General features: G+C 42.2%; 2 protein-coding genes across 5 annotated transcripts in view; one reads left to right on the top strand and one right to left on the bottom strand.

Annotated features, from left to right (window-relative positions):
• Positions 1-59: 59 nt before the first annotated feature.
• Positions 60-27,640, bottom strand: ulk3 (unc-51 like kinase 3). 4 transcript variants are annotated; one of them, XM_083760097.1, is made up of 17 exons: positions 27,512-27,640; positions 26,130-26,261; positions 24,219-24,359; positions 23,828-23,948; positions 23,130-23,225; positions 22,577-22,720; positions 17,635-17,717; positions 16,333-16,488; positions 14,262-14,367; positions 14,064-14,104; positions 12,765-12,867; positions 11,499-11,563; positions 10,186-10,264; positions 8,024-8,064; positions 4,454-4,501; positions 4,278-4,341; positions 60-1,775 (listed from the first exon to the last, which is right to left on the bottom strand). In XM_083760097.1, the coding sequence occupies exons 2-17, from the start codon at positions 26,232-26,234 to the stop codon at positions 1,759-1,761; spliced, it is 1,410 nt and encodes a 469-aa protein (XP_083616223.1). In that variant the 5' UTR covers positions 26,235-26,261; positions 27,512-27,640; the 3' UTR covers positions 60-1,758. The 4 variants fall into 4 exon arrangements, with proteins under 4 accessions (XP_083616223.1, XP_083616222.1, XP_083616221.1 ...); XM_083760096.1 differs by lacking the exon at positions 27,512-27,640 and adding an exon at positions 26,486-26,596 and having other exon boundaries at positions 26,130-26,244; XM_083760095.1 differs by lacking the exon at positions 27,512-27,640 and adding an exon at positions 26,494-26,596.
• Positions 27,206-27,872, top strand: part of tars3 (threonyl-tRNA synthetase 3) — a 29,228-nt gene continuing 28,561 nt past the window's right edge. Inside the window, exon 1 of the mRNA XM_083760092.1 lies at positions 27,206-27,522. Within this exon, the coding sequence (XP_083616218.1) occupies positions 27,208-27,522 (315 nt within the window). The 5' untranslated portion in view covers positions 27,206-27,207. The remainder of the gene's footprint in view (positions 27,523-27,872) is intronic.

The raw sequence follows: 27,872 nt of genomic DNA, 5'->3' as shown, positions 1-27,872 counted from the left end.
TTCGTCGGAACTGTCTCACTTTATTATCCACAAACTCAAACAGATTATGGGCCACAGAGCAAGTGGACATTGTAATTTTAATTTTGGCTCCATTTCTCATCATTTAATAAATATACCGGTAGTTCATAAAGTCACAGCCACAGAGAAACAAACAAAACACAAAAACAGAAATGTGATTTCTTTAACCTATTAGAACCAGGAAAGCATTTGTCATTTTAGATATATGCATAGCACATTGGTTGGCTATTAAAAAATAGCAGATAGACAAGCTCATAGCACGTCACATCACGCCACGCTATGAGCTTGTAGATGTGCTATTATTTTAAAATGTGACAAATCTTTGAATATATTTTTTACGGTAAACATCTTTAAGTCAAATCTCCCTGGAACAAAATCATTTGAGATGGGGGTCTATGGCTAAATCCATATCATTTAAGTTTGACAACCAATGACATACCGTTTTTCAGAAATTGGTGGGATTTTTGTAGAATCACTCACAGTATCCTTCTCTCCTTACACCCTTCCCAGATTTTTTGCTCTCAAGACCTATTTTGAAAATACCCAATCTACAAGCCCACAATACATCACATGTTTTGAGCTTGTAGATTGGCTATTTTCAAAGAAACTTCAGATCAGACATTTTCGATACCCATATCAGGGATGCCAGGGTAGAAGTGGTTAAACTAGTAAATCACGACACAGTGATGCAGATGATTGCCATGCCTGGCTCAGCTTGTAAAATTTCACAGAAGCCTTAGTTATTGAAGAGCTTGGGTTCTGCGTTGCTGCTGCTGTTACTACTACTACTGGCTCTACGCCTCAATCTGCAGCTGGTGCCAAACCTAAGAAAATGCGAGTCTAGAGTAAATAGGGCCGAAGCCGCACCTCTCCAGTTTTCCCCTCATAGTGGTGGAGAGCGCCCCATCAGTGGGACAGAGCGTGGTGAGCCTGTGGTCGACCCACAGCAAAGGCAACGGGGAGAGCCGAGCAAGAGGGACAGAGATGGGGAGAGGAAGAGAGAGGGAAAGTTTGTGTATATGTGACAGTTCATGAGTCATTCCAGAACAGAGTGCATGTTGCACTATGAACGAGAGGGTGTGTGTGTGTGTGTGTTGTATGTGTGTCTTTGTAGCAAAAAACAACAACCCTGCATTGCCTCACACAAGTTATCAATCTTTTTGAATTTCAAGGACCTGTAAGGGTCCATTTGGAACCCCCTCATGTAGCCCAGAGGGACCCTGGACCTCACTTTGAGAACTACTAATCTTAACAATACAGCACCTACAGTACTTGATTTCAAGTACAGCTTCAATACCCAAAGAACAAAAATGTTACAGTGTTTGAGCTACTTCACCAGATTGTACATGACAGTATGTCTTTCCCTTTGGAATCAATATATTTTGATCTCATGTAGAATAAGTCCAAGTCCATGGTATTTGGCGTTGTGTATCCATAGGTCAAACCTGGCTGGTAGGCTCGGCAATTCAACAGCCATTTTCACTATTTACAGTGTCTGGGAAGAACAGGCAAACTGATCAGCCAAAGTGAACCGTTTGTTTTAGTAGCTGTTAATATATTGCCAGCCTCTCAGTGTACTGTGTTGGTGGGATGATCAGCTGCTCAGCTGTGGTGGTGGGAGAGAGAGTGGTGCTGGGTGGAAGGCTGGCTGCAGTCCGCATCTCCACCAACCTGAAGACAGACAGGTGGTCCGCTGCACCATGAATGTCCTCTCTGTTTCCCACTGCGGACGCGGTGGTCTCACTGCAAACAGCACGCTGAGGAGGGAGAGAGAAGAGATGTGTGCTATTTAATTCCACAAGTTTGTTTGTGTTTTCGCTTCAACCGCATGAAGTCCATATTTCTGGGCATGTCATACGCACACGCATGTCATGCGCACAGCCGCACACGCTGCAAAAACATTCAGCGCAAATGGCTCACAACATGTCACGTTGTGAGCTTTTAGATCGGCTATTTTCGATGAAGAGATTTGGTGTAGAGGGAGAAAATGAGGGTGCCAAATGAGACCACACTAGTCAACAAACTATAGAGTTTAAGTGGTTAGAAATCACACACCTATTTTCCAGACTTAAATCTCCTGTTTAGATATGCAGATGACACTGTGTGTGGTGAGCCAGGTGATGTTTTCTGATAGCTGCAAGGTGGTATTTAGAGTAAACTAGGGCATATCTCTCTACGCAGAAAGATTATACAAATGTCACAGTATGTCACATAAACAGCAGTCACACTCACAGCTGATGTACTTCAGAGAGACCAAAAGACCACAGGCTCCGTTGGCAAAACATCCAATACAATTTATGTGTCCCGTCAGAAAGTCCTTGAGCAAGGCAGTCTGAGTCAACCACTCACTACCTGCTCCCACAACGTAACCACTGGTGTCTCAGTTTTGGGCATTGTCATTATAGGTCATTAATATAATGTCATTATAGGCAAAAAATATATAAAATAAAGAATTGTCATTTTAAAACAGTCAATATACAAGCTCACACTGCAACGTGATAATAATAATAGTAGTCCAAATCTCACCACTCATTAGAGTGTTTTTGTCACCCAGCGCTGGGGGAGCAGTTTGGGGTTAAGTGTCTTGCTCAGTTTAACACTTGGACACATTGCTAAAGCCTGGAATCAAATCTGGGACCTTTGGCTTAATGGCTTCCCAGGCGGGCTCTCTAACGCTTTAGCTATGTGCGCTTGCAGATCAGCTATATTCGAAAACATTGAAAAAAAGTCCACGTTTTTGAAAATGAGGATCGGTCAAGGGCCTTCCTCCACCCAAACAAAACAATCCTGTGTGAACAAATGAATATCATTTGTTTTATAGTCTGTTTTTTTAAAACCGTGTCAGATAAACACCTAAACAGTGACACGGTGGTGGTAGGATTAGTTCCCCCTGCTAGACTTGGTGGAAGTTTATGTCTGGTGTGCTTTAAGGTCACCAGACAGCGCTGGGCGTTGCTGTGTGACCCCTCCGGCACACAGACAGCTGCTGGCTGGCAGGAGGCCAGGGTGACACGCACGGTCGTGTGGGTGTGTTAAAATAACACCAGAGACCAGGAAGAAGACCAAGCCACGTTCTGCATGAAACTGGAGTCTCCTCCACATTCTCTTGGACACCCCCCTCCACTCCACTCATTTCTTTCACCCATAATTCCTCAGGAATTCCTGACAGAAGACAGGATATTGTCTGGCTTCAGACATCGCTAGTACACTATCCTCCATCTAGCCAGTGGCCAGTCTCAGGCCCTGTGCACGTATTGAAAGGACGCACGTACACACGCGCACACGCACACACACACACACACACACCCACACACCCACACTTTTGATAAATGTTAAATAATATTAAAAATAATAACATGCAGGGGGAGGTTTATATGGTGTGTGGTTGAGAGCGAGGGATTGTGCTACATGCGTGTGTGTGTGTGTGTGTGTGCGCGTGCGCACGTGCGTGTGTGAGAGAGGATGAGTGTTCTTGGTTAGAAGCAAGTCTCTCTTTCACAAGGCAGGTTTTACAAGAGGCCAGAGGACAGCGTGGCCTCTGGCTGCACTGGGATGGAATCAAAGAGCCAGACACTCCCATGGGGGGGGACAGTACTCCCCCCTCCCCCTATGTACGCCCAGAGAAACACGCATGTTTTACTAGTGGAAAAAGACCTCCATTTAAACCCTCTAATATAGTCATTGATCAGTGTAGGGCTGCAGGGCTGTCAAAAAATAGGGTGATGTATCGCACTAATGTGCACGTGCGTGCGTATGCGCACACATGCACGCACGCACGCACGCACACACACACACACACACACACACACACACACACACACACACACACACACACACACACAGTCACACAGTCACACACAGTCACACACACACACACACACACACACACACACACACACACAGACACACACAGAGCAGTGGTTCAAACCTCAACCTCAAACCTTTCATGTCAAGGAACCCCTGAATTGTCATACATTTAGCCACGTTTTGTGCCAGGTGAGCCCCAGAAGAGAAAGAGAATTAATAAAAGTAAAAAATTATCAAAAATATATATTCTTTCAATAAAAAAATAGCAGTTGGCAGTGAGTTTAGTAGTGAGATCAGGTTACCTCATAGATCTGCCATTTTGGTTTTTATAGCCAACATAAGCATACATTGATAAAGTGGTTCAAATTATTGTGATGTAACTACTTTTGCTGGGACCCCACTTTGAGAAGTACTGCTTTAGAGTACACACCAATTACACCATGGACACTTACAACTTCTGACAGATTCTGACAGTGGTTCTCTTGCTAGTGACACATCCTTCTGAGTCTCCTGCATCTGAAAGGAAAAATATATATCATGTATGTGTACAGTATAGAAATAAAAAGTCAACTGATTTTTTTTATAACAGATCATTAAAAACCTTTATTTCTTTTATACAAACTCTTACTTTAATCTGGTCTTTGAGGTATTCAGCTCTGGTCATAAGGCTTTTAATCTGGGGAAAAGGAATGCCATGTGTTAATGCCTAATATGTCAGCATTGGTACAAAAATAAAACAAATAAGAATGAAAGATATTAATAGATAAATAATTTGATCACTGGGTTAGCAATAGCATCCCTATTCTGGAGCCAACATTCGTTAAAAAATGAATTGTAGCTATCTGAGCTACAAGCTCATGCTTTGTGACCTTGTAGATCAGCTATTTTCCTGTATTTTCTTTTGTGTGTGTGTGTGTGTGTGTGTGTGTGTGTGTGTGTAGAGTGAAAACAGTAGTATGAAGCCCTTGGGAATCTAGTCAGCTAAGTAAATAGGGTTTAAGTAGTTAAATAACAGCAAAAAATGGAAACAAATGAAAAGAAAAAAGAAACAAAAAAAACTAACTGTTTTCAGAAATTATTTAAAATATACATTGGCCTATAAGCTCCTTATGCAAGGTCACGACCAAGTCTAGAGGTCCTGTGAAGTTCAGCGTTGACGTGGGAACAGTCATAAGGGTTTGAAGAGCTTGTAATGCCAATAAAGCTCCTTGAATGGAATCTGTCTGTATTATTATTATGCCTTTGCCCTCTAATTTCTCATGTCTCTGTCAGGCAGAAACCTCATTATGGACAAAACCTTTTACTTTTCTGAATCAAATTCAAAAGAAGCATAAGTAGCAGATCCACAGGCTCAAAATGTCCAGCTTGTGGATCTGCTACTTTCGATGCTTTTGTGTGACACTGTAGTATGGTGTTAATTAACGAAAGAAAAAACACACAGGTTAGAATATAAGTGAGTTAAGTGGTTTCTGGCCGACAGAGATGATTTACTACAAGCAGTGGGGGTGATAATAACAAGAGACCCGAGGAGGAGTTAATAGTGTGTCCAATTACATTACATAACCATTAGTATAGCAGTCTGGTAAACTCGTAACTCTAAGCAACATGGCTTTTTGCTTTTGGTAATGATGATTGGCAGCAAAGAAGCACATGCTCTGTAGCTTGTAATGTGGAAACATTTGAACAAATGTAACCAAACCCTATATAATTTATTGAACAGGGGTCTCCCAGGAATCTGAACTCCCCCCCCCCCCCCCCCCCCCGTATAGAAAATTAGTTTGCAGAAAACGGACCATGTACAAGTTCACGACACGTTGCATTGTTGTGAGCCATTTTCACAGATTGTTTGGCCTATTATTGTGACATAACCCAGAGAAGGGGTGCTACTAGTGTTCATGTGGTTAAAGAACATACAGTATTATGTATATATTATGTTATGTTATTAAGATACCATTCCTGAGATGATATCTGTCCGTGATGAAAGCGTATTAACCTACCAGCTAGATCAAGGCTGGCTGTGGCCTCTACGGGCTAAGCCTGGCTGCTGAGTGGGAATTACAGCTCTGGGCTAAACTCCGCTTTACAGTACATCTCAAACACACAGGGAGGCCCTTCCCAGCGGCATGTGTCGACTGACTCTCTGCTGGCTTCTCACACACGCTTTCCATCACCATAACCCCCCACCACCCTCCCCTTCTCCCCAAGCACTGTGCTAGATTATTACAGCCGCATCTGAATTTACTTAAGACAGGCTCCCATAAAACTTCAAATAGGGAGGTCTAAGCCCCCCCCCCCCACCCCCGCTCCAGCCCTCTCTGGGGTTTGTTGTTGAAATTCTGTTGTCTGTTGTTGGCTGAGTTTATGGCTAAAACAATGTGTAACAAATGCTTTCATTTGTATGGAGAAACGACACCATTTATTTTGCCGCCATTTGTAATCTGTCGGGTAGGAAACCTCATATGTCCAAAACTGATACTTTTCAGGATTCAAATACACCAAGGGTCGCAGATCGACGTGCTCAAAACACATCGCGAGTATATCTGCTACTTTTGTGATGCTGTAGTATGATCAAGTCGGTCCTTAATGCAGAATAATCACATTTACAATGCTTTATAAGGCATTATAACGCTCACTATAGATGTTTATAATCATGTATAACAGCTTATGACGTTTATAACGTGTTAGTTATAGTAAGTTGTTATGCATAATTATAAACATTTATAACGAGTGTTATGACGCATTATACGGTAATTCATTATAGACCCGACCTTTAAAGGACCACTTCACCACTTTTCAACTCATCTTCATATAATTGGTCCTACTCAGTCTGTGTCTCATAGGAGGGATGTGGGCAGTTCAGAAGAAACCCTTCCACCAGTGACATCATTGAGGGGGAATCCAAGCCAATACAAACTGCAGGCTTTCTATTCCTGAAAAGTTGCAATGCGAATTTGAAAGCCATCGTTCTCATGATAATAATAATAATAATAAAAATAAAAACATTATCTGCCCAACGATGAACATTCGTGAGTGCCAATTATATGGAGATAGGTTGAAGTGTATAATGCCTTACGAGTGCATTATAATGCAATGTAGTTATAACGCATTATAGACCTTAAAAGGTCTGACACTTTAACCCCTGTATGTGTAGAGATCTTGAATTGAGTTACAATTTGTACTTTGATCACTCAACTTGTGAGCTTGTAGATCTGCTATTTTCACTAGTTTGTGATCCGGGCGAACATCTGGATCATGGGCTAAAAAGTAAAAACTTTGGGAACCACTGGCCTACAAAACCCATGCAGGTCATGGTTGTACTCAAAGCTGGGCTAATGCCTGATCTATACCTGGTTGCCGCACACACCGAAAATAGCCGATCAACAAGCTTACAATGCGTGCATGAGTATAACTCAGGCTTTTAACCGAGAGAGAGTAGTAGAGTTCAAGGATGCTATACAGATGTGTGTGTGTGTGTGTGTGTGTGTGTGTGTGTGTGTGTGTGTGGAGGGGGGGGGGAGGAGGAGGAGTAGCAATCTGGTTGATGGATCATGTTATTCTCTCTACTGTGGAAAACATAATGTGAAAGCAGAGGAAGGGGGAAGGACACTTAGGACAGCGATGGCCTCTTCAGAGCTAACCAGCTAACTAGCTGTGCTCCCGGGAAGTGTATGGAATGTAACAAAGTACATTTACTCAAGTACTGTACTCAAATACAACTTTGAGGTACTTTTACGAGTATTTCCAATTTTCAATACTTCTACTCCACTACATCTAGTATTTGAAAACTTTAGCTACGTTGTAGATTTTTATTATTATTACAAACCACGTCAGCCCACGTCAGCCCATATATACTAATCTGCACGCTCATGACGCGTTGCAAGTCGCAACAGATCTCCTAATTTAATGTTTGAAAAAAAAAAGAGTATACATTTGAAAACTTGTGAAATGGGACATTCTGCATAATGAGTACTTTCACGTTTGGTACTTCCAAGTATATTTTGATGCCAGTACCTTTGTACTTTTTATTCAGAACGCAGCACTTTTACTTGGAACAGAGTATTTCTATAGAAATGTCAGTAGTTCTTCCACCACTGCTCCCGGGGGCTTGGAGGACAAGGACATAAATTACATGGACGTTCTTGGTACAGTGGGCACTCAGGCAGAAGGCCTCCCCACCCACCCTCACCCGCCCACTCACCTCGCCATGGAGCAGCTCTCTCCTGCGGCCCTGCGGCTCGGCTGGCGCACAGACACACACAGACAGAACAAGGGTATGGAGAATAATGAGGGGACGCAGACAGAGAGAGATTGGATGGGGAGGGGGAGGAGAGGGGAGGGGAGAGAACAGAGAGAGAGAGAGAGAAACAGAGATGGATCATTGGGCTACCCAATCATTGTGTTTGCACAAGGAGAGGTAATTTACAGAGCTGGGGTTGGGGTTTTGCTAGCGTGTCGAGTCGACCAGGGGGCTCCGTGAGGGAGAGGAAATCGCTCTAAACTGGGCCAGTCTTTTATCAATTAGGCTGCCATCCTGGAGCGGATAGAGAGAGAGAGAGAGAGAGAGAGAGGTGGGGGTTTTCTTGTAGCAAAGCAAAGCATGTTGGGAAGCCACACAACAAAAGACCCACCGGTGGCCAAACAAAGCCCCCCCCCCCCCCTTCAGTGTTGTGTGCTGTCCTGAACAGAGAGAGACTCGGCCCCCTGATCGTGTGTGTGTGTGTGTGGGGGGGGGAGCACGGGGAATGTAGAATGATTGGAGCACTTCTCTACAGAGATAATAGTTTTTATTTGTTTCCAGTGTGTAATAACACAGAGAAATGAACTGTGCTCCGTGAATGGGAACCAGATGGCAGGGCTCTTGATACCACACACAGGCTGCTGGCACAAGGACTCATCCACAGGCTCTGAGCCACATCTGGATGGATGGCTCCAGCGAACGTCTTCCATTAGGACCATCTCTCCCGCATGAGGTCATGACGGAGCCGGAGCTAATAGGCGCCAGGCTGCAGTGCAGTCAAGAGAATGCTCTCTCTCTCCCCCCCTCTCTCTCTCACATGACTTTTAGTCTGCCTGTCACTGTATGTATCTTTCAGTCTTCTCTCCCTCATTCTTTCACGCTCTGTCAGGGTAAGGAAGGGTCTGATAAAATGAATATCAAATATCTAAATACTGAATAAAGCAACATACAAACTGTCCGGGGTTCTCACAAAAGACAGAGTACGGTAGACGTTAAAATAACCCCAAAAGTGCTTGGGTGACGCAGTGGTAAAAGTCCCTGCCCAGGCCACCACCACTGAGGTTGTGGGTTCGACTTCGAATCCACCACGATGCATCTGGCTTTGTCGGGCGTCTATGCGAACACAATCGGACCGTGTTCGGGGGAGGGAAGCAGGGAGGGCAGGGCGATATTGGTCTTTGCATGTATTCTACAGGCTGGGGCGGGGGGTAGAGGAGTCAGACGAAGACCCTACGTCCTCCCGGTGGGGGATCCTCACTGGCAGGTGAGGTCAGTAGGATACAACAGAAGTGACTACACAGCAACGTGTGTGCGAAGGAATTATTAATAATGACTACATTGGGGAGAAAAAGGGGTTAAACGAACTACTCTAAATTTCCCCAAAAAAGAGAGAATAAAAAGACCCCAAACATGTTGTCTGGGGTCACAAAGGGAAAGATCCCTTTAATCACGATGTTAGCTTCAAGGTCAGCTCGTTGGCGAGCGACGCCATCGTGTGATGGGATAAATCATGCTAGACGCAGCTTCCTCCGTCAGCGACTAGTGACCTTTAATCAAGCACTTAACAACTTTCAACATGATGTGTCTATTTTTGGGGATGTCATTATGGGCATAAAGTGTAATAAATGGTGAAAATGACAGATCTACAAGCTCACAGGGGGTCATATCAGCTATTTATATATAGTTGTTGTGCAATAAGGTAATTAGGAATGAAGTTGTGATTCATTGGAGTTGTTCAGTGGTTAATATGAATGTGAAACTCTTCACACTGGCTCACATAGATGTTAAAATGTTCCTGTGCCAAGTCATAATCAACAATTAGTGAAACAGCAATTTTTCTTTTAGAATTATGTTTTGGCAGCCATGCTGTCAACCAGTAGAAGAAATTACAGATTGAGGCTCTGCTTTTATGAAATATCCATCTATTAGGGTTTTTTCTTACGACAAAGCTTACGACTTACACTGTAAGCTTGTAGATAGCCTATTTTCGGTGTGTGACATACTTCCATAGATAGAACACCCATGCATGACTGAAATCAGTCATGGTGACTGAGAACTTTAAATAATGAACTTAAACATAATAATAATAATTAAAAAAAAGAAGAGAATGGGAGTCTTTGTACCTGCGAGGGCTAGCAATAGTTCTCCTAGACACTGCTGGTAGAGGTCCAGTGCATCATTTTCATCCAGTCCACTTTGCTCCTGGAATGAAACACAGGAACGTTAGGGAAAAGCATGCTGAAATCCAACCACACACAGTGTTTCTCAACTGATTATTAGCCACCAGGATCCTGATTTTGCACTAAACAACACTATGGGGAGGGGGGGGGGTCATTCTCTTCACTAATACTATGTATTAGTGAAAAAGAAAAAAATATATATAGCTGCGACCAATGTATCAAACAAATATCTGTATCTTCTAATAAAATACATATTTGGCATTATTGGCCACCGGTCGCAGCTTATCACGGATTATGTCCTTGTAGATATAACTAACGTGGTCAGGTTACAAATATGTATAAAGTCATGTGATGAGAAATATATCCTGCTTAGGTTAATTTACATTGAAGTTCTGTCATTGGATTTAATCATTACATATATATAATTGAAACTGATAAAAATCAAAATGTATTTGTATTGACCGACCTTTTTATTTTTCCGACACTAATGCAAATATTATTTCTATCTGTGCAATAAAGTGTGTTGACAGTGAGTTATGTGAAAGAGAACATGGTCAACATAATAACAGAGCAACCAAACAACACGCAAACTATATGTTTACATTTGGTTCACCAGCCATCTAAAAATATGCAGTTCAGATGGGAAACTACAAGCAGGGGATGCGTTTGTGTGTCCTGGTATGTGTCTTCTTGTGCTGTTTTTCTTTTTAATCTTAGCCCTGCCTCTGACGTGTCATGTGTGCGTATGTGTGCTTGCGCATGTGTGTTACTGTACTTGTGGGGATCAAATGTCAAAAAGTATATGGATCAAAAAGTATAGTAGAATATGGGACACACGTTGTTGTGAGAACCATTTTCCTGGTCCTCACAAGAAACACGTTGTTGCGAGAACCATTTTCCTGGTCCTCACAAGAAACACGTTGTTGTGAGAACCATTTTCCTGGTCCTCACAAGAAACATGTTTGTTTTATGGTTGAACATTTATGCCTGATTTATACTTACATACTAAGTTGTGCGCTTAACTCCAACGGAAAATAGCTGATCTACAAGCTGCTCACAACGTAGATCTGCTATTTTCCGGCTTTAGGATATGGTTTAAAATGGCAAAAGAATATATCATGTAAAAGTATTGTTGATAAAACTGTGTCCTAAAATGTTGATGTCCTCACAATCATAGTAATACAAACCTGTGTGTGTGTGTGCGCGCGCGTGTGTGCATATCCCAGTGGCACCCAGCAATAATTATATAATCTAACCTTAGCTATGGCGGTGGAGGCCAGTTGGAGGGCAACGAGAAGACGTGGATGATCAGCAGACATTTCTGGAAACAGCAAGACAGAATAACGCCTAATTTATCATTTCTGTCAAGCAGGCAAATTTCCTGTAAATTAATGCCCTACTTGGTCATACAACTACAGTGTCACACAAAAGTTGTCCATCTGATACTTTTGCCATACAAAATATGTTTGCGGAAAATAACCGATTCGCAAGCCCCCCGTTGGTACCTGTAGTGAGCTTGTATAGATCAGCTATTTTAGCTGAACATTCTACCCCAGAATAGGGAAGCTAGAGTTCACACCGTTTTCATCACAAATAATTCACATAGTATTTACAAGTAATTTACGGTAAATTATGGTATTCAGATTCTGTCTCAAGATAAGATCAAATAAGACTGTGAAAACACCCCAAATGGATGAACCAAAATATTATATTGAATATAACCACTTTAACAGAACGTATGTATATATAAAAAAATAACCAAATAAGATTGAAAACACCCTGAATTAATGAACCAAAATATTACCACTTAAGAACTTTCAACACTCTTTTTTTTTAAGATATATTTTTTTTGCGGCTTACGCCTTTTATTGATTTTTTAAGGGACAGACAGTAGGCTGACAGGAAACGGGAGAGAGATGGGGGGATGACATGCGGTAAAGGCCGTGTCGGGTTCGGGAGTCGAACCCGCGGCACACCGCGACTGGATCACCAGTCCGGTGCCCAGACCGTTACGCTACGGCCTGGGCCACTTTCAACACTCTTATCATCACATTCCGGGCAATCATAATTGGTGTCCTCACTTTTCTGTCCATATTTTTGAGGAGCGCTAGCCCCTCCTATACACAGGTTTAATGTTAGTTTAGTTCAATGTTTGTTTAAAAAACGCCATTGACAATGAAGGGAAAACTTATATTTAGTTTCTAACACAAACATTAAATGCCATTAACAATAAAGAGAATTTAATGTTTGTTTTGACACCGTTTGTTTTACATCATCATTACATCACCTACTCATAGCTACACCGAATTCCCTCCTCTGTGTTGTAAGATGATAAGACTCAGAGCGCCCCTCATTTCACACAGGTGTGATTTTTTTCATGCTCATGGTACACACAGACACAGAACGCTGGCTATAGCACCCCTCAAAAATATAAAACAAACAAAACAATACAGTAGCAGTAAACAAGATGAGCAGTTTGCACGCCTACTAGATCTGCCACCATGATGGAATGTGTGTGTTACCTCGGAGGATTTCCCTGGTGGTCATGGCCTCCTCAAACCTCTGTCTGTTGTCTGAAGCCACGAGAGCCTTCAGCTCCTCTGCTCTGGATACGTACTGACTGACCTGCAATGGGGCACAGTTTCTCTTACACTCATTCAACATCACATCACATACTGTAAACCAGTTGTTCTGTTTTTCCCACTGTGTCACAATACGTTACATGTTGCTGAAGGTCATCTAAAAAAAAAAATAATAATAAATTGAACTATGTCACCGACAGTCACTCTGATGCTCAACATCTCGTGCTGCTATCACAACTGACAGCTTCTCTGTCAGTGAACAAACTCCCTTCTCCTCCCATAGGAGCATTCACCATGCAGCTTCTCACTATGTCAGCATGAAGGTGGTGCAAAGATTAAAGGATATTTGTCGCTTTGTATATCTGTTGCTCACAAGGTCGTTGACGTTGACGTCATCAAGTGTGCGTCTCTAGTGACCCGTGTCATTGCAGCTACAGTTGTAGCTTTGCATCTGGGAGTTGAACTCAATTTGTAGCTTTTGCAGCAGCTACAAACGTTGGATGGATCTTGATGTATGTTGATGTCGCTGGCTTCCATTGACAATGAAAGGTAGACTGTATCTTTGCATCTGCCCGAGTATTGTATCTATTGCCCATCCCTCAAAAAAGGTGGATCTCTGCAGGCTTCCTGCAGTGATCTACCTCACAGGAGGACAAAGGGAGAGGTCATTATCACTTCTCCCTTAAGACAGGAGATCACCCTTTTTTTCTCTCCTACAGTGTTACATTTTTCGTGATATTGAATTTTGTTGTTATTTTTTGTAATGCTTACAAATTGAATACATTTTTTTAGGTGCCTAAGTACCCATCCGTCACCGCAAAGTCAAGGGGTTCGAACCCAGCTTGCCTTGGCCAAACGACTATGCGTACAAACAGAGTTGGCCGTTTGGGAGAGGGAAGGCTGGCAGAGAGGGTGCTAATGACTCCTACAGGCTGGCTGGTGCGTGTCAGAGGACAGGCTTGCCTGTTGAAATGGCAACAAAAATATGTGGGGAGAGTTAATATATTTGGAGAAAAAAGGGATACAATTTTAAGGGGAAAACTGTGCTTTTCTTCACCGCCCCAACAATGGGAACGGTTACTAAGGTGGAGTCTTAGCTGAGTAGGCCACATATGCTCCACCATATGGAACCGATAGAGGGGAATTCATTACATATCAAAGCCAGTGGAATATATGTAAAGAAAAATCAAGTCATAAAGTAATACACTGGTGAATGGCGGGAGGGTTTTATAAGCCTACCTTTTGTCTGAGGGTCTCTTTGCGCAGTCTGTCTGTTTCATCTGTGGTGGGGGTGGTGGGGGGAGCAGGAGACAGAGGAGACGGTTTGGTTTTTAAGTCAGGGTCGAGTTTATTTTGTCGTTTTATTGTGGATGGAACAAAGACTAGGCCATTGTTCAGTGGAGAGGATGTGAGTGTGGTTGTTGTTGTTGCTCTTACAGTGGATGGCGGGGACAAAGTGCTCCAGGGAACTGCAGTACAGGGACAGCGCAGCCGCCCTCTCTCCCTCCTGGTCCTTCTGGATGGCCTGCACTACCAGCTCTTTCTGTCATAGGGAGAGAGACACCAACACGCATCACTGGGGTCCACTGCACCAGGGGTACTCAAAACATTTCAGTGTGCCATCGACCCCCACAAATAATCATATTTGAACCATAACTGACAAGCACTTGTAGGAGTTGAGGCATAACATGTTGTTTGACTCAGTTCCGCAGATACATATATATACGAGCTTGTAGATCGGCTATTGCTATATTTGTTACCTTTTCTTATAATATTCAACAAATTGGCCAATAATAGTAATGGTTTTATTTGTTATTTAATTTGATATTTTAGAGGTATTAAAAAGGTATTAAGAAGTGTGCAGCTACCCTGTATACACTGCATGTTGATTTGTTTACTGTTGAGTGAGAAAACAATGTTACACATTAAGAAAGTCATCTGGAGACCCCCCAAAATCACCGACCCACAGTTTGACCCACAAGGGTTCCCCAATTAATTCTACTCAAGGGCCATATTTTGACTAGGGTACCAGGCTAGGGGCCGAGTCTGCGCATGCGAAAAATGTGGGTTTTTATTTTTTCATTAATTAATTAAGCTTAGAATAGATGTAGAACGTGGTTCTCAACCAGTGGTCCGGGGACCACCAGTGGTCCTTCTGGGTTCCAGGTGGTCCCCAGCTAAAGGATGGAGAGTTGGTAACCAAATGGACCCTTATAGATCTTTAATTCTTTAGTGTAAAATTAATTCATTTTCAGGGAAAGACCCCATTTGAAAAGATATGGCAGTGCTCTAGCAGTGATTCTCATCAGATGCCCAGTTTGACATGCATAGGCTACTGACCCCCATTTAATGCCATTTATATCTGGGACGTCAATTTATTATAACTTTTATTTATTTATTTTTATATCGTAAAATCAATGTCAACTTAACTCTGAGAGTACAAATGGACCTAAACCCTTGAATATGATTAAGGATTATTATGGTAATCTCACACACTTCATATCGCCATACCTGTAACTTTTATTAGCCCTTTTTTGGGGAAATTCCTTCAGGGGCCACAAGGGGGCGCCTCGCGGCCCACAAATGGCCCACAGGCCAGTCTACACAATAAAATCCCCAGTGTTCATTTAACACAAATGGACGTGTTAAATTAACGCACAAATTTACAAAGGTCTAACAAATTGAACCTAATGGACCCGTTCCCACACTCTGGGTTATGTTGTCACAGAAGATTTCAGTTGTATTGCTCATGATTCTCTGACATGAACATGGATGGGCATAATAAATAGAGCTGCAGTGCTCAACGATTTACAAAAACGATCAGAAATTAATTACTATTCCGATTACGGCTTATTATGCAATATGGGCTTATTATCTCCATATTGCACTAGACTTTTTTCACCCTCCGGGGGTGTTTCAAATGTTTTCACTAATAAAGGGTATTACAATTATGTGTGCAGGCCTACAAATCAATCAATTTGATTCACACATGAGTATACACCCAAAGCAACCAAACCTCATCTACAAACAACGGCTTTTTTACTTTAAAGAATGTATGATTAGAAATAGTGTCTAAACATATTGTACGGTAACGGTCATCATTCAATTCCAATACTCTGGGGTAATGTTGATCGCATGCACACACACACATACGCAGATGGATGGATGCACATATATATATATATACACACACACACACACACACATGCAATGACAGAACATACAAACACAGGCAATGAAGACAAAACATCTGAACACACACAAATCTGAGAAGCCTGGAGTATCAACTCTCTGAGGGAGGGAGGAATGCTTGCGTGCTTATGCATGCATGAGGTGCACTCATGCCTGAGCCAACGTGTGCCAGCCAGGGATGAACAAATGTACACACACACACACACACACACACACACACACACACACACACTAGTGCTGTCACGATTAAAATGTTTAAGTTGTGACAAATTGTGAACCACACAACACACACACACACGCACGCCCATTCTCTCACAGCTTTGCCCAGGCTGTCTGCACTGGGCATGTGCTCCAGATCCACGAAAGGGTGACAGAAGAATTGGCCGAAGGTGAGCCGAGTGTCAGGGTTTCTGTCCAGCAGTCGAAGCAGAAGGTCTCTGCAGTCCCTGGAGACCCTGGCCCCTACAGGCAGCTGACAGCCAGCACAACAACACAACAACACAACCTATTAGTTACCCTCGCCTAATTCTAAATGACGGAGCGGTTGCGCAAAGACCCGCCGGGCAGCACTGTTTAATTATGTATTTTTTGTTGAATTACTCATGACAAAGTTGTAAAAGTCAACAGTATGTGTATATCCATAAAATAAGCAAGCAGCACGCGCAGACAATACACTAGTTATTTCTTTCAATCACTTTATTATTATTATTATTATATTATAATTTCACAATCTGATACACAGATACGCCGGCTAGCCTACTTTATAATGTTTTGATAATTTGCGTGACAGATGTATGCATATATGCATATAGAGTTTCAAACTAGTGTATTTAAGAAGATGATCAGGTAATATAATTGTGAAAAAAATATATTGAAACAAAGAACTTGTGAATTGTTTGCTAGCGTGCTGCTTGTTTTTGTTATGGATACATACTGTACAACTTTGTCATCAAAACAACAAAAAAATACTTATAACTCGCACAAATAAATTGCATTAAACAGTGCTGCCGGGCGGGTCTTTGTGCAACCACTCCGTCATTTTGATACATGCGTTATCGTCCTCTGTAGGTATTAATCATACTGTTAAGCATACTTTAATTAAGCACATTCAGCCACTTTGGGTGCACTGCCTGCCTATATAATAACTTCTAGCCTCGGAAACCCAGACATTTTTATTTCCAGAGCCAACTTCTAGTAGGGACTATACAAGAGAAGGTATACTGAGCAATTCTGACCCCTAGTGGCTCTACAGAGAACAACACACTAATTTAGTATTGAATTGGCTCTGGCAGATTTGTTTGGTTTCCAGGCTAGTAATCTCCCCTGCCGTGCCCTGTGTCAGCAGTGATGATGTAGAATGCTAGCACTGACAGGTCAGAAAGAGATTCTCTTTGTTTTGTTTGAGAAGTGATATTATTTCTTCATAGATTCACAATATTCACAACTCTAATGCAATTACCAAAGACATCAATCTTTCCAAGTTACAGTACGTGAACGTTCTGTGTTGCACACTAACAAAGAAGACATTACCATAACGTAACTCCTTGGCTCGTTTCCTTACCACATTTAACCTTTCTTCACTGTTTGTGTAAATGCCAATTTCTGGGACGTGACTCACCTCAATGGGCTTGTCACTACGAATCTTCTCTTCCAGTTCAGTGTAGGACCTTGAGGCAAACGGTGCACGGCCAAACAGTGCTTCTACAGTGCATAAACATTGCAGTGGGTAGATTACTTTAAAGTAAACAAAGTGCACTATTAATACTGTGTTGATAATGCCTGGATTTATGGGTGATTATTGACTGAAAAGAATGGCGTCATGTTCCAGAGAATTGATTATTTCCCCCTAAAATCATTGCAAAGTGTGTGTGTATATACCATAGACTGTAAAAAATATGGACAAAGCGTTCGCCGGGTCTAACATGGACGTAAAATGAAGCCTGTTATTCCTGCACTGTAAATCGCCATCTTTCTAGATCCGTTTGGTACCAGCTGGCCATTGGCTGGCTCCGTTTTGGACCAGCTGGCCATTGGCTGCCCAGACAACGAGGCGGGACTTCCCCCCTTCTTCTCCGTTGGTTTTTATTTTGACTCGAGTGGGAGGGGAATCCCGATCATAGACTGTAACGGTAGCCACGCCCCTCAGAACATACGCGATGGTTTTTTTTCTTTATGGTCATTATTTTAATTAATGGGACCATACTTTTCCAAAAAGAATATTATGACATTAGAAATGAGACTTTAAACTAGTGACTGGAAGAAGAAAGTATTCATGACCATGTTTATTAAGGTAATACAGTCTAGGTGAAGTTGGGCCAAAATACATGGGCCTCTATGGAGCTATGGGGCTTTTTGGGTCCAGTCCAGCGCCACAACAGGCCATTATATGAACTACCGATTTCAAATGAGGCTTCACGAAATATCTGGCTGACTGCCCCCCTGGTATATACACACACACACACACACACTATAAGCGAAATGGCTGCCAAGTGGGGTCAAACACAGCACTTCCTTGCCTTCCTAGTGGTTGACACTAGATTGTCATGCACATTTCTGTTGTCTGTGCTGTACTGTTAGTTGGATGACTTGGGGGGTTTTGGTGGGTGATGCTTATTTTGGTTTCCTTTTTTTCACACACACACACACACACACACACACACACACACACACACACACACACACACACACACACACACACACACACACACACACACACACACACACACACACACACACACACACACACACACACACACACACACACACACACACACACACACACACACACACACACACACACACACACACACACACACACACACACACACACACACACACACACACACACACACACACACACACACACACACACACACACACACACACACACACACACACACACACACACACACACACACACACACAATATCTAGGTGTGCCCTGGGATATTTTGGCTATGAAAAGTGTGCCCTGGCCTAAAAAAGGTTGGGAAACACTGGTCTAAATCATGTTTGACAATTAGAAACATTTTGGAATGATCATCTTTATGACTGGGTGTGGCTGAACCTCTATTTTGCATATTTCAAAGATGGCGACTATCTGACAATTTGTTTTACTTACTTTAACTTTATCCTTTTTTGCAAACTTGGTGCCTATTTTGTGCTTTTTGAGCATTAGAAACACATTGGAATTATGCAAAGCTGGAATCCTTTGCACCTCGATAATTGATATATAGAAGTTGTATGATCAGGACAAAAAAAAAGGTCTCCTCCGTTTGGAATCTAAAGGACGGAGCGTGTGTGTGTGTGTGTGTGTGTGTGTTTGCTCACGCGTGTTTCCAATTTAAACATACTGTTAAAATTTGATACCTTTGACTAATGCTCAGCATAAATTATTAAGCTGTTATGCTCTTATGCTATTATTCTCTTGTTTCAATAAAATGACATCTGTAGTTTACACATTTATGTTTTAGAGATAGTCAGAAAGACAGGAAGCAGAGCTGGAGGTAGCAGAGACTAAAATGTTGAGGTTCTCTCTGGGAGTAACAAGGATGGATAGGATCATGAATGAGTACATCAGAGGGACAGCACATGTCAGATGTTTTGGAGATAAAGCCAGAGAGGCCAGACTGAGATGGTTTGGACACATACAGAGGAGGGATAGTAAGTATATCGGTAGAAGGACGCTGAGGTTGGAACTACCAGGCAGGAGGCCTAGAGGAAGACCAAAGAGAAGATGTATGGATGTAGTGAAAGAGCCCTTTCAATAAAGCCCTTTGAAATGAATTGAAATATTGGAGGCAGACTAGCATGGTGAAGTGCTTACATGTTCGTATTAAGGAATGGTATTTTTTCCATTTCTTCCCCCTAAGCATCCGGCTTATAAGAGCACAAGGTCTTATGATGTGCTTCATTATAATCAATAATGGAGAGTTAGACCTTCATTCAGCCCAGGACACTGATGAAACCATAGTGGATGGAGATGGAGAAATTGGAAGACAAAACTAGCTAGAAGGACAATTCTTTCTTTGGTGTGTAATGGACAGCAGCCACTCAAAACTCAAAAATAGCTACAAAAACAGCTGAAGTACCGGTACTTGAAAGCTGCATTATTCTGAAAGGAAAGAGAAGTAGACATGTCTGTCTGTTTTTTATTCTTTGTATGAAAAGGTATTTAAAACTTAAATACATCTTAACACTTTTCTTAAGTAGCCTGGTACGGAAATCTGACCCTAGCAAACAAGAACAGGCTCAGCAGCCTCGTCAAAGTGGCCAGTAAGATTTCTGGGAGAACCCAAGCCCAACTTATAGATCTGTACAAGAGGCAGATGCTTAAGAGAGCCTCCTCCCTCCTGGAGGTATCGGATCACCCACTTTGGTCTGAGTTTGAACTGTTGCCCTCAGGTCGTCGGCTGAGGGTGCCCGCCACAAAGACCAATCGGTTCAAATTATCATTTGTCCCAGCTGCTATTCAACTACTGAACAGCAAATAGCACTTTATTCTTGCCATTTTGCACATACTGCCCACTGATGCACTTTAGCTGACTTTGCTACTACTGTATGTCATGAATTCTCTGTCTCTAGTGCCCTGTTCTTAGTCTTGCATTGAATGTTGTTGTTGTGTGTATTTTGTGTGTATTTTACTATGATCTGGCTGCAAACCAATTTCCCGCAAGGGACAATAAAGCTAACCTTGAACCTTGAACCTTGAACTACATATGATGTGAGCTACCTCTCTCTCTCTGTGTGTGTGTGTGTGTGTGTGTGTGTGTGTGTGTGTGTGTGTGTGTGTGCGCGCAGGACAGGGTCAAAAAGGAAATGGAATGGAGAAAAGAAAAGGAATGGATGGAGCGGTCGCCCGCCGGTTGGGTGGCCCACCGGCATATGCCCTTTTTCCTAAAATCTATGAACATCTCTTTGGTTTTAGAGATGTTTAGAATCAAGTTGTAACTCTCACACCATCTCACCAGCTCCTCTACTGCTCTGCGGTAGTCGGTTTCAACCTCGTTGGTAATAAGACCTACTAAGGATGTGTCATCAGCAAACTTATACATCATAACTGTACTAAAGTGAGATTGACAGATATGAGTGTATAATGAGTAGAGAAGTGGAGAAAGGACGCACCCCTGGGGGGCCCCAGTGTTTAGGAGCCTCGACAGCGAGACGAGATCACCTATTTTGACCACCTGTTTCCTGTTACATAGAAAATTAAAGATCCATTTACATAGATGTGTACTGACGCCTAGCTCCTGTAGGGTTGAGATCAGCTTCCCAGGCACTATTGTATTAAATGCGGAGCTGAAGTCAACAAAAAGTACACGAGCATAGGTGGATCTGGATTCTAGGTGTTGGGTAATAGTGTGCAGACAGAGGGATACTGCATCATCTACACTCCTATTTGCTCTGTAGGCAAATTGGTGGGGGTCTAGTGCTATGCTGGACAGGTGTTTACAGACCAGTCGCTCAAAGACTTTCATAATGACAGGTGTTAGGGCAACAGGCCTATAGTCATTAAGACAGGTGATATTATTTTTCTTTGGGACAGGAATGATAACCGCAGATTTAAAGCAAGCAGGCACAGTACAGAGTTCAAGTGACCAGTTGAAAATGGAAGTGAGGATAGGTGCAAGTTGGTCAGCACAGTGTTTTAGTGTGGCAGACGACACGCCATCAGGCCCTGCCACCTTTCTGGGGTTTTGCTGACGGAGCAACAGTCTGACATCATGTTCATGTATGTTGGGTGGAGAGTCACCCTGCTCTCTTGGAAAAGAGGGGGCTGATGGTTTTCACTATCGAACCGACAATAAAAATCATTAAGCCTCCCAGGAAGGGAGGGGTCCCTGTCTGGAACATGGTGTTTGGTTTTATAGTCAGTGATGTCCTGCAAACCCTGTCATACACCTTTGATGTAATTTGCTTGCAGTTTGTTTTCAAGCTTCACTTTGTAGGAGGCCTTAGCCTTAGAAACAGCACTCTTGAATACTTAAGTACATTTAATAGCACTCTTGAATACTTAAGTACATTTAATAGCACATACTTTTTCACTCTTACTCAAGTAACATTTTGACTGAGCTACTTTTACTTGTAGTGGAGTAAATCTGAACAGGTCGTATTTGTACTCAAGTACTGGGGTTGAGTACTCTGTCCACCTCTGGTAAAATAGAGGTTCAGCCACACCCAGTCATACAGATAAGCGTTCCAAAATGTTTATAATTGTCAAAAAACATGATTTAGACACCAAGTTTGCATTCATAGCTCATCTGGTTCACTCGTGGTCCCATTTTTATGGGTTGTGGCCCGCGGGTAAATATCCTTTTCTTCCCAATGTTTTCCTTCTTTTTTTGTAAGATTAAAAACAGAAAATCACCAAAGATCTTTCATAAAGAAATACATTAATAATAAAACTTTCAAGTTGTGAAAATAGAAGATCTACAAGCTCACAACAAGCATGTAGATCTGCTATTTCCGCTAGTTTGGGTCCCGGAGAGACATTAAATTTCTCTTTACGGTCTCGAGCCAAAAGGTTTGGGAACCAGTGAGAGAAGCGCAGCACTGACTCACCATAGAGAATGACTCCTACTGACCAGAGGTCTGCTCTGGAGTCATACTGCCTCCTGCACACCATCTCAGGAGCCATGTAGAGAGGAGAGCCTCTCAACACGCATTGCTCATCCCATGGTGACATGTACTGGGCAAAGCCAAAGTCTAAAAGCACACAGAGACGGTAGATATTAACCAAGTTATTACTGAGTAACATTCCAATTCATTCTGTGCACCAGTGGTTCTCAAACCTTTTAATGTCAAGGTAATGTCAAATGTATATTTTTGGCCGCAGACCCCATATTTGAACAGGTTTTGTGCCAGGGATTCCCAGAAGATTTCCCCCGAAATGTCATGCTACAAGCTTGTACATCTACTTGAAAGTGTTTGAAATTGTTGAATCATTTTTGAGTCTGCGGCCAAAGGGTGTCATTGACATAAATATGTTTGAGAATGACTGATTAAGAAGGCATTTGTAGAATTGTCCTCAGGTTTTAATGGGTTAAGAGGGTAGAATCTAATGCAGAATAAATCTGGCTCTGGAGGACAGTGTGACTTAGCATGATGTATTCACCTGCTAGTTTGAGGACAGAGCCACTGAGCAGTATGTTCTGTGGTTTCAGGTCCAGGTGAGAGATGTTCCTCTCATGAAGATACTGAAGGGCAATAGCTGTTAGAAGGGAACAGAAACAACCAAAATTAACCATATCATTAATGAAGCTGTGATATGATCACATTCAACTGCTGTGCACAGCCCAACAGAGTTTTTGATCAATTGAGCACTGTCTTGAAAATGAATTCAAAGCTGGATAAATAGTACAGAAGAAAGCCAGAAGGATTGTTTCCATTGTGGTCCTTTTGGGGAAGAGAGGCAGAGGGAACAACAACACAAATACAAAACAGAGACACAAAGCTAAAAACAAAACAATAGACATTCAACATAAAATAAACTGAAAAGAGAGGGGGAAAAAAGTCATTTCACATTAAAGACAAACAAAAACCAAGAAACATTTATTCTTCGTTCTTTTTATCGAAATGATCTAGTACTTAGTTTAAAATGAAGTCATATTACCAGTATTGGACAATAATTAATTAATTATTCATTATCTTAAAAGGTGAGAGAGAGGGGTGGGGGGATGACATACAACAGTAAAGTTCCTTGGGGGACAGATTCGAACCGGGTATAGGATAGGATAATATTATATACTTTTGCTCAGAGTTGTATGTCGGCTAAGCAATGAACACTGGTTTAAGCCTAACAGTTCATCTCACCTATCTGCTGAAGAAAGCGTCGTGCCACACTCTCCGGCAACAGCCTTCTGCTGCGGATGAACCTAGAGAGGTCTCCTCCAGAGCACCACTCCAGAATGAGATAGATGTTTTCACTGTCCCACTGAGAGGAGCGGGAAATGCTTCAGTTACACAAGAATGACCAAAAGCAAATGTTATCGACATGTCAGTGTCAGCCCACTGCTCCTAATATTAAATATTAGGAGCAGCGGGCATCCTCCACTAATCATCCATCCACTGAACCCACCCATCCTACATTATTTTGTTCAAATAAGTGTTAAATAGCTCTACATTCTGATAGAGTGGTTGTTCAGTAACGGGAGTGATGTCGGACTTCGGTTTTAGGTTTCCACACACTTCACTATCTGCTGACCTGGAAGTCCTTCAGTTGGACTATGTGAGGGTGCCGCACCGCCTTGAGGATCTCGATCTCTGTCAGCAGGTTCTCCATAGAAGCCTTGTTTAAAGTCTTCTTCCCAACCACCTTCACTGCCACCGCTTCTCTACTGTCCCCCTACAAGGACACAGACAGTCAACACCTGGACGTCAGTTGCAGCTATGGGCTAAATTGGGCTTTCTTTATTTTACTCTTTTTCTTTTTGTTTCAACATTGTATAAAATATTTGCAATGGATGTGAAAAGTGTCAAAATATTATGGTCTATTGACTCTATTCTATATCACACTAAAGCCCAAACCCCACCAAAGATTCGCCACGCAACGCCTTGCAAGTTGCAACCATTTATATCCCCAATGGCAGAAATGGAAAACGAACAGAAATACAATAACACACGGACAGAACGCGATAAATTTATCTCCCCCTCCGGCTTTGGTGCTTTCTGCATCGATTACAGTCGACTCTGTAAATGACTTAGGAGTTGCATAAAACTGTTTTGTTGTAAGGAGTTGCGACTAGTTGCAAGGAATTGCAACTCGGTGTGGTTTGGGCTTACAAAACACAATTTGGAAACAGAACAAAATAGTGAAATCAAAATATATTTTTATTTATTTAATATAAGTAGTAGTAGTCAGAGTAAGATATGTAACACACATCCTCCACTGGTGCTGAGACAAAACTGTAGAAACTAAACAGTCAACATAATAAGAAGTAGGGGGCAGGGCTCGCAACTCACTTTAAGATGCTCCAAAACTTTTATTCAGCGACAGGCATGCAGAGAAAATAACATACGACGTGGCTTTGTAGACTGTGACACCAGTAGGTCTCTTTCTGTAGGCTATGTAGTAAGAAGACTGTAACACCAGTTAGTAGACTGTCAAGCAGTTGAAAATGGGGCTGACATTCAAAATTGTAAATTCAGCCCTGCCCTATGTGCCCTCAGTCCCCATTTACTTAACTGATTACCTCACAAAGGTGAGCAACTCTCACAGCCACAACACTAGAGGGAGTATAAATAATGATCTGGTGCCACCCACATATAGAACAAATATGGGTAAATTCACTTTCCACAGCGCTGCCACTCAGGTGTGGAATGCCCTGCCCCCTTCCCTCAAAACAAACAAATCACTGGCTTCCTTTAAAACCGGTCTGAAAAATCACCTATCAATGTCAGTGGGTCAAAAGGAGAGAAGATGACTGCCCAACCTCCCTGTAGCTGTCCCAGTTATGGGTATGCTATAATATTTTATTTTGCTTATTTTTCTGAAAATGCATATGATAAATTGTATTTTTTGTTTTGGGCAACAAACGGTATATAAGAATGTAAGAACTTAACTCCTAAAAGTCTGTGCAGAAGGCGCATACGGTATGTTCCCAGTTGTTTTGTTTGGTGTCTGTAAAAGACACTGACAAGTGACTGACAAGAAGGGCATTCATAATTTCATGTGGTAATAATTCATTGTAGTTAAAATATATGTGATTTCTTTGCAGTTTTTCACGTTGTCCCCTGGGATAAATAAAAGGCCCTCTCGATATCAGTTGGGACGTTGTCTTATTTCTGCACCAGATGAAGATGGTTTAGGAGCAGTTACACTCCCTATACCCCCCCTCTGAGTGATTTATTTGTATTTTGTTTTTTTTTGTTGTTGAGATATCTCGATTATTGTCATCATTGTGTTGTGAATGAACGCAAGGGACCCGGATGGAAACAAGACCGCAAGGTCTTTTTTCAGTGCTATCCTTTTGGATCAATGTGCTTTGACTGTACCATGTACTGTTTTGCATTTGTTATTGTCTAATGTCTAATAAAATAATCAATAAAAAAAACTTACACTAGTAGGTCTACCTTTCACGTAGCCTTTTTAGGCTGTAAAACTGTAGCATAGTACCTTGCTGTAGGCTTTGTAAACTGTAGCATAGGTCCCACTCCCCAGCTTCTCTGTCAGGATGAAGTCTGCTAGTTTCGGAGGGGCGAAGCTGGAAGTCGCAGCCATGGTGCTGTAACTGCTGCATCAAATGTCCTAAAAGAGCAGGGCAGGTTCCGTGTAGTGAAAAGTTTATGCTTAATGGTAGACTACATTGACTACAACAAACGTGTTTCATTGGATTTTATGCAATGCTGTTGTAGTGTTGTTAACTTGTTAGCCAATCTCAATGTGTACTAATAAAACATCACAGAACAGCAGTCTTCTCAAACACAACCAGCTAGAATTATTTTTTAAATGTACGATTTACTATTTAAAACTGTCTCACCTTTCTCCAGAATGTTTCATTAGAAACGAATGATTACCTGTTCGATCATGAATCCACCAGGAATCCACACGTTCATGTTTAGCCAATGTTTACATGCTCACACACCAGGATCACACGCTACACGAGAACACTTTTGCCGTAGTTTAGGATTGTAAAGCAGAACTGCTCTGCTTAATATTTTAGGCTTAGGTTGTAATACCGGTAATTTGATCGTGATTAATAGTTTGTTATAGTTTTCAAAATGTAGCAATACTTTTGACAACGGAGTACACGAACTTTATCTGGTTGTTGCTATTCCTGACGTAAACGTAAATCATGATGATAACAAAGTTAAATATAAAAAATAAAAGGGTAAAAACTACCCTAGGAAATGACAGCGCATGCTGGTGAACTGTCAACTTATGTATAGTGTCAGCCAAATGTAGCACTGACCTCTAATGTTTGTACCCGGTACTGCAGACTAGGTGACGGGCATATATATCTAGACTGACGGGCCAAATGTAATTGTCTGTCGGTTGAAATTCATTTTAAAAGGCAGACATATAAATGAGAATTTGTTATTGGTCTTCAAGAAGGTAATTAAGAACATCAATGTAAACAGTTTGGGGTTCTAAAATGTGAGCGACACAGTCGTCAACAACAACACAGGAGGGCGCTGTTCTCCCCCACGCAGCTGATCAAGACGTTTGTTTCTTTCTCCAAGAGATTTTAAAGATGGCGGAGTGCATGGCTGCACGCCTGGCCGCACAGGAGCACCAAATTCAGCTCCTCACTAAGGAGATAACGAGTCTTCGTGACGGCCTGGTGAACGGAGGTCTGAATGACGCCTGTGTCCCCGTCCCCGTCGTCTCCCCGGAGCTGGAGAGCCTCCGCAGCGAGAATGAGAAGCTCACATACCGGCTGCTGCACCTCCGCCGCGGTCTGCAGTCAGAGCTGCAGCTGGAGGCCCAGCAGCGGCAGTCACCAGCAGCCACTGTCACTGTCAAAGCTCCACATAGGAACACTAGCAAGAACCCACCAGATAACAAGGTAGAGGAACGCGGCAACGCCTCCTGGCTAGATCTGTTTGCTTCTGTTATTGTACCACGTCATTATAATTATCTAATATTATAAGGAAAAGTAGTAATAATAATCCCGACTACTCTCTTTTTTCCAAGGCCCCTGGCTACTCTACTCCCCCTTTCTAGAAATAGCAGTGACACCCTGTGTCACCCAGTGCCACAACCATGCAGTCCAAGGGTGCTTGCTTTGAATTCTCTATTTGAGCGACCACATATCAAACAAAGGTGGATGATGGCACATACTGTGGCATGGTCTGGTCATGCTGGACCTCCAAAAGGCTTTTGACACCGTGCACCACTCCATACTGGTTAACAAGC

The sequence above is a fragment of the Protomyctophum parallelum genome, assembly GCF_964188405.1.
Source record: "Protomyctophum parallelum genome assembly, chromosome: 2".
Classification (NCBI taxonomy): domain Eukaryota; kingdom Metazoa; phylum Chordata; class Actinopteri; order Myctophiformes; family Myctophidae; genus Protomyctophum; species Protomyctophum parallelum.
Note: the sequence above shows the minus strand (reverse complement) of the source record. Positions and strands in the feature narration are given on the sequence as shown.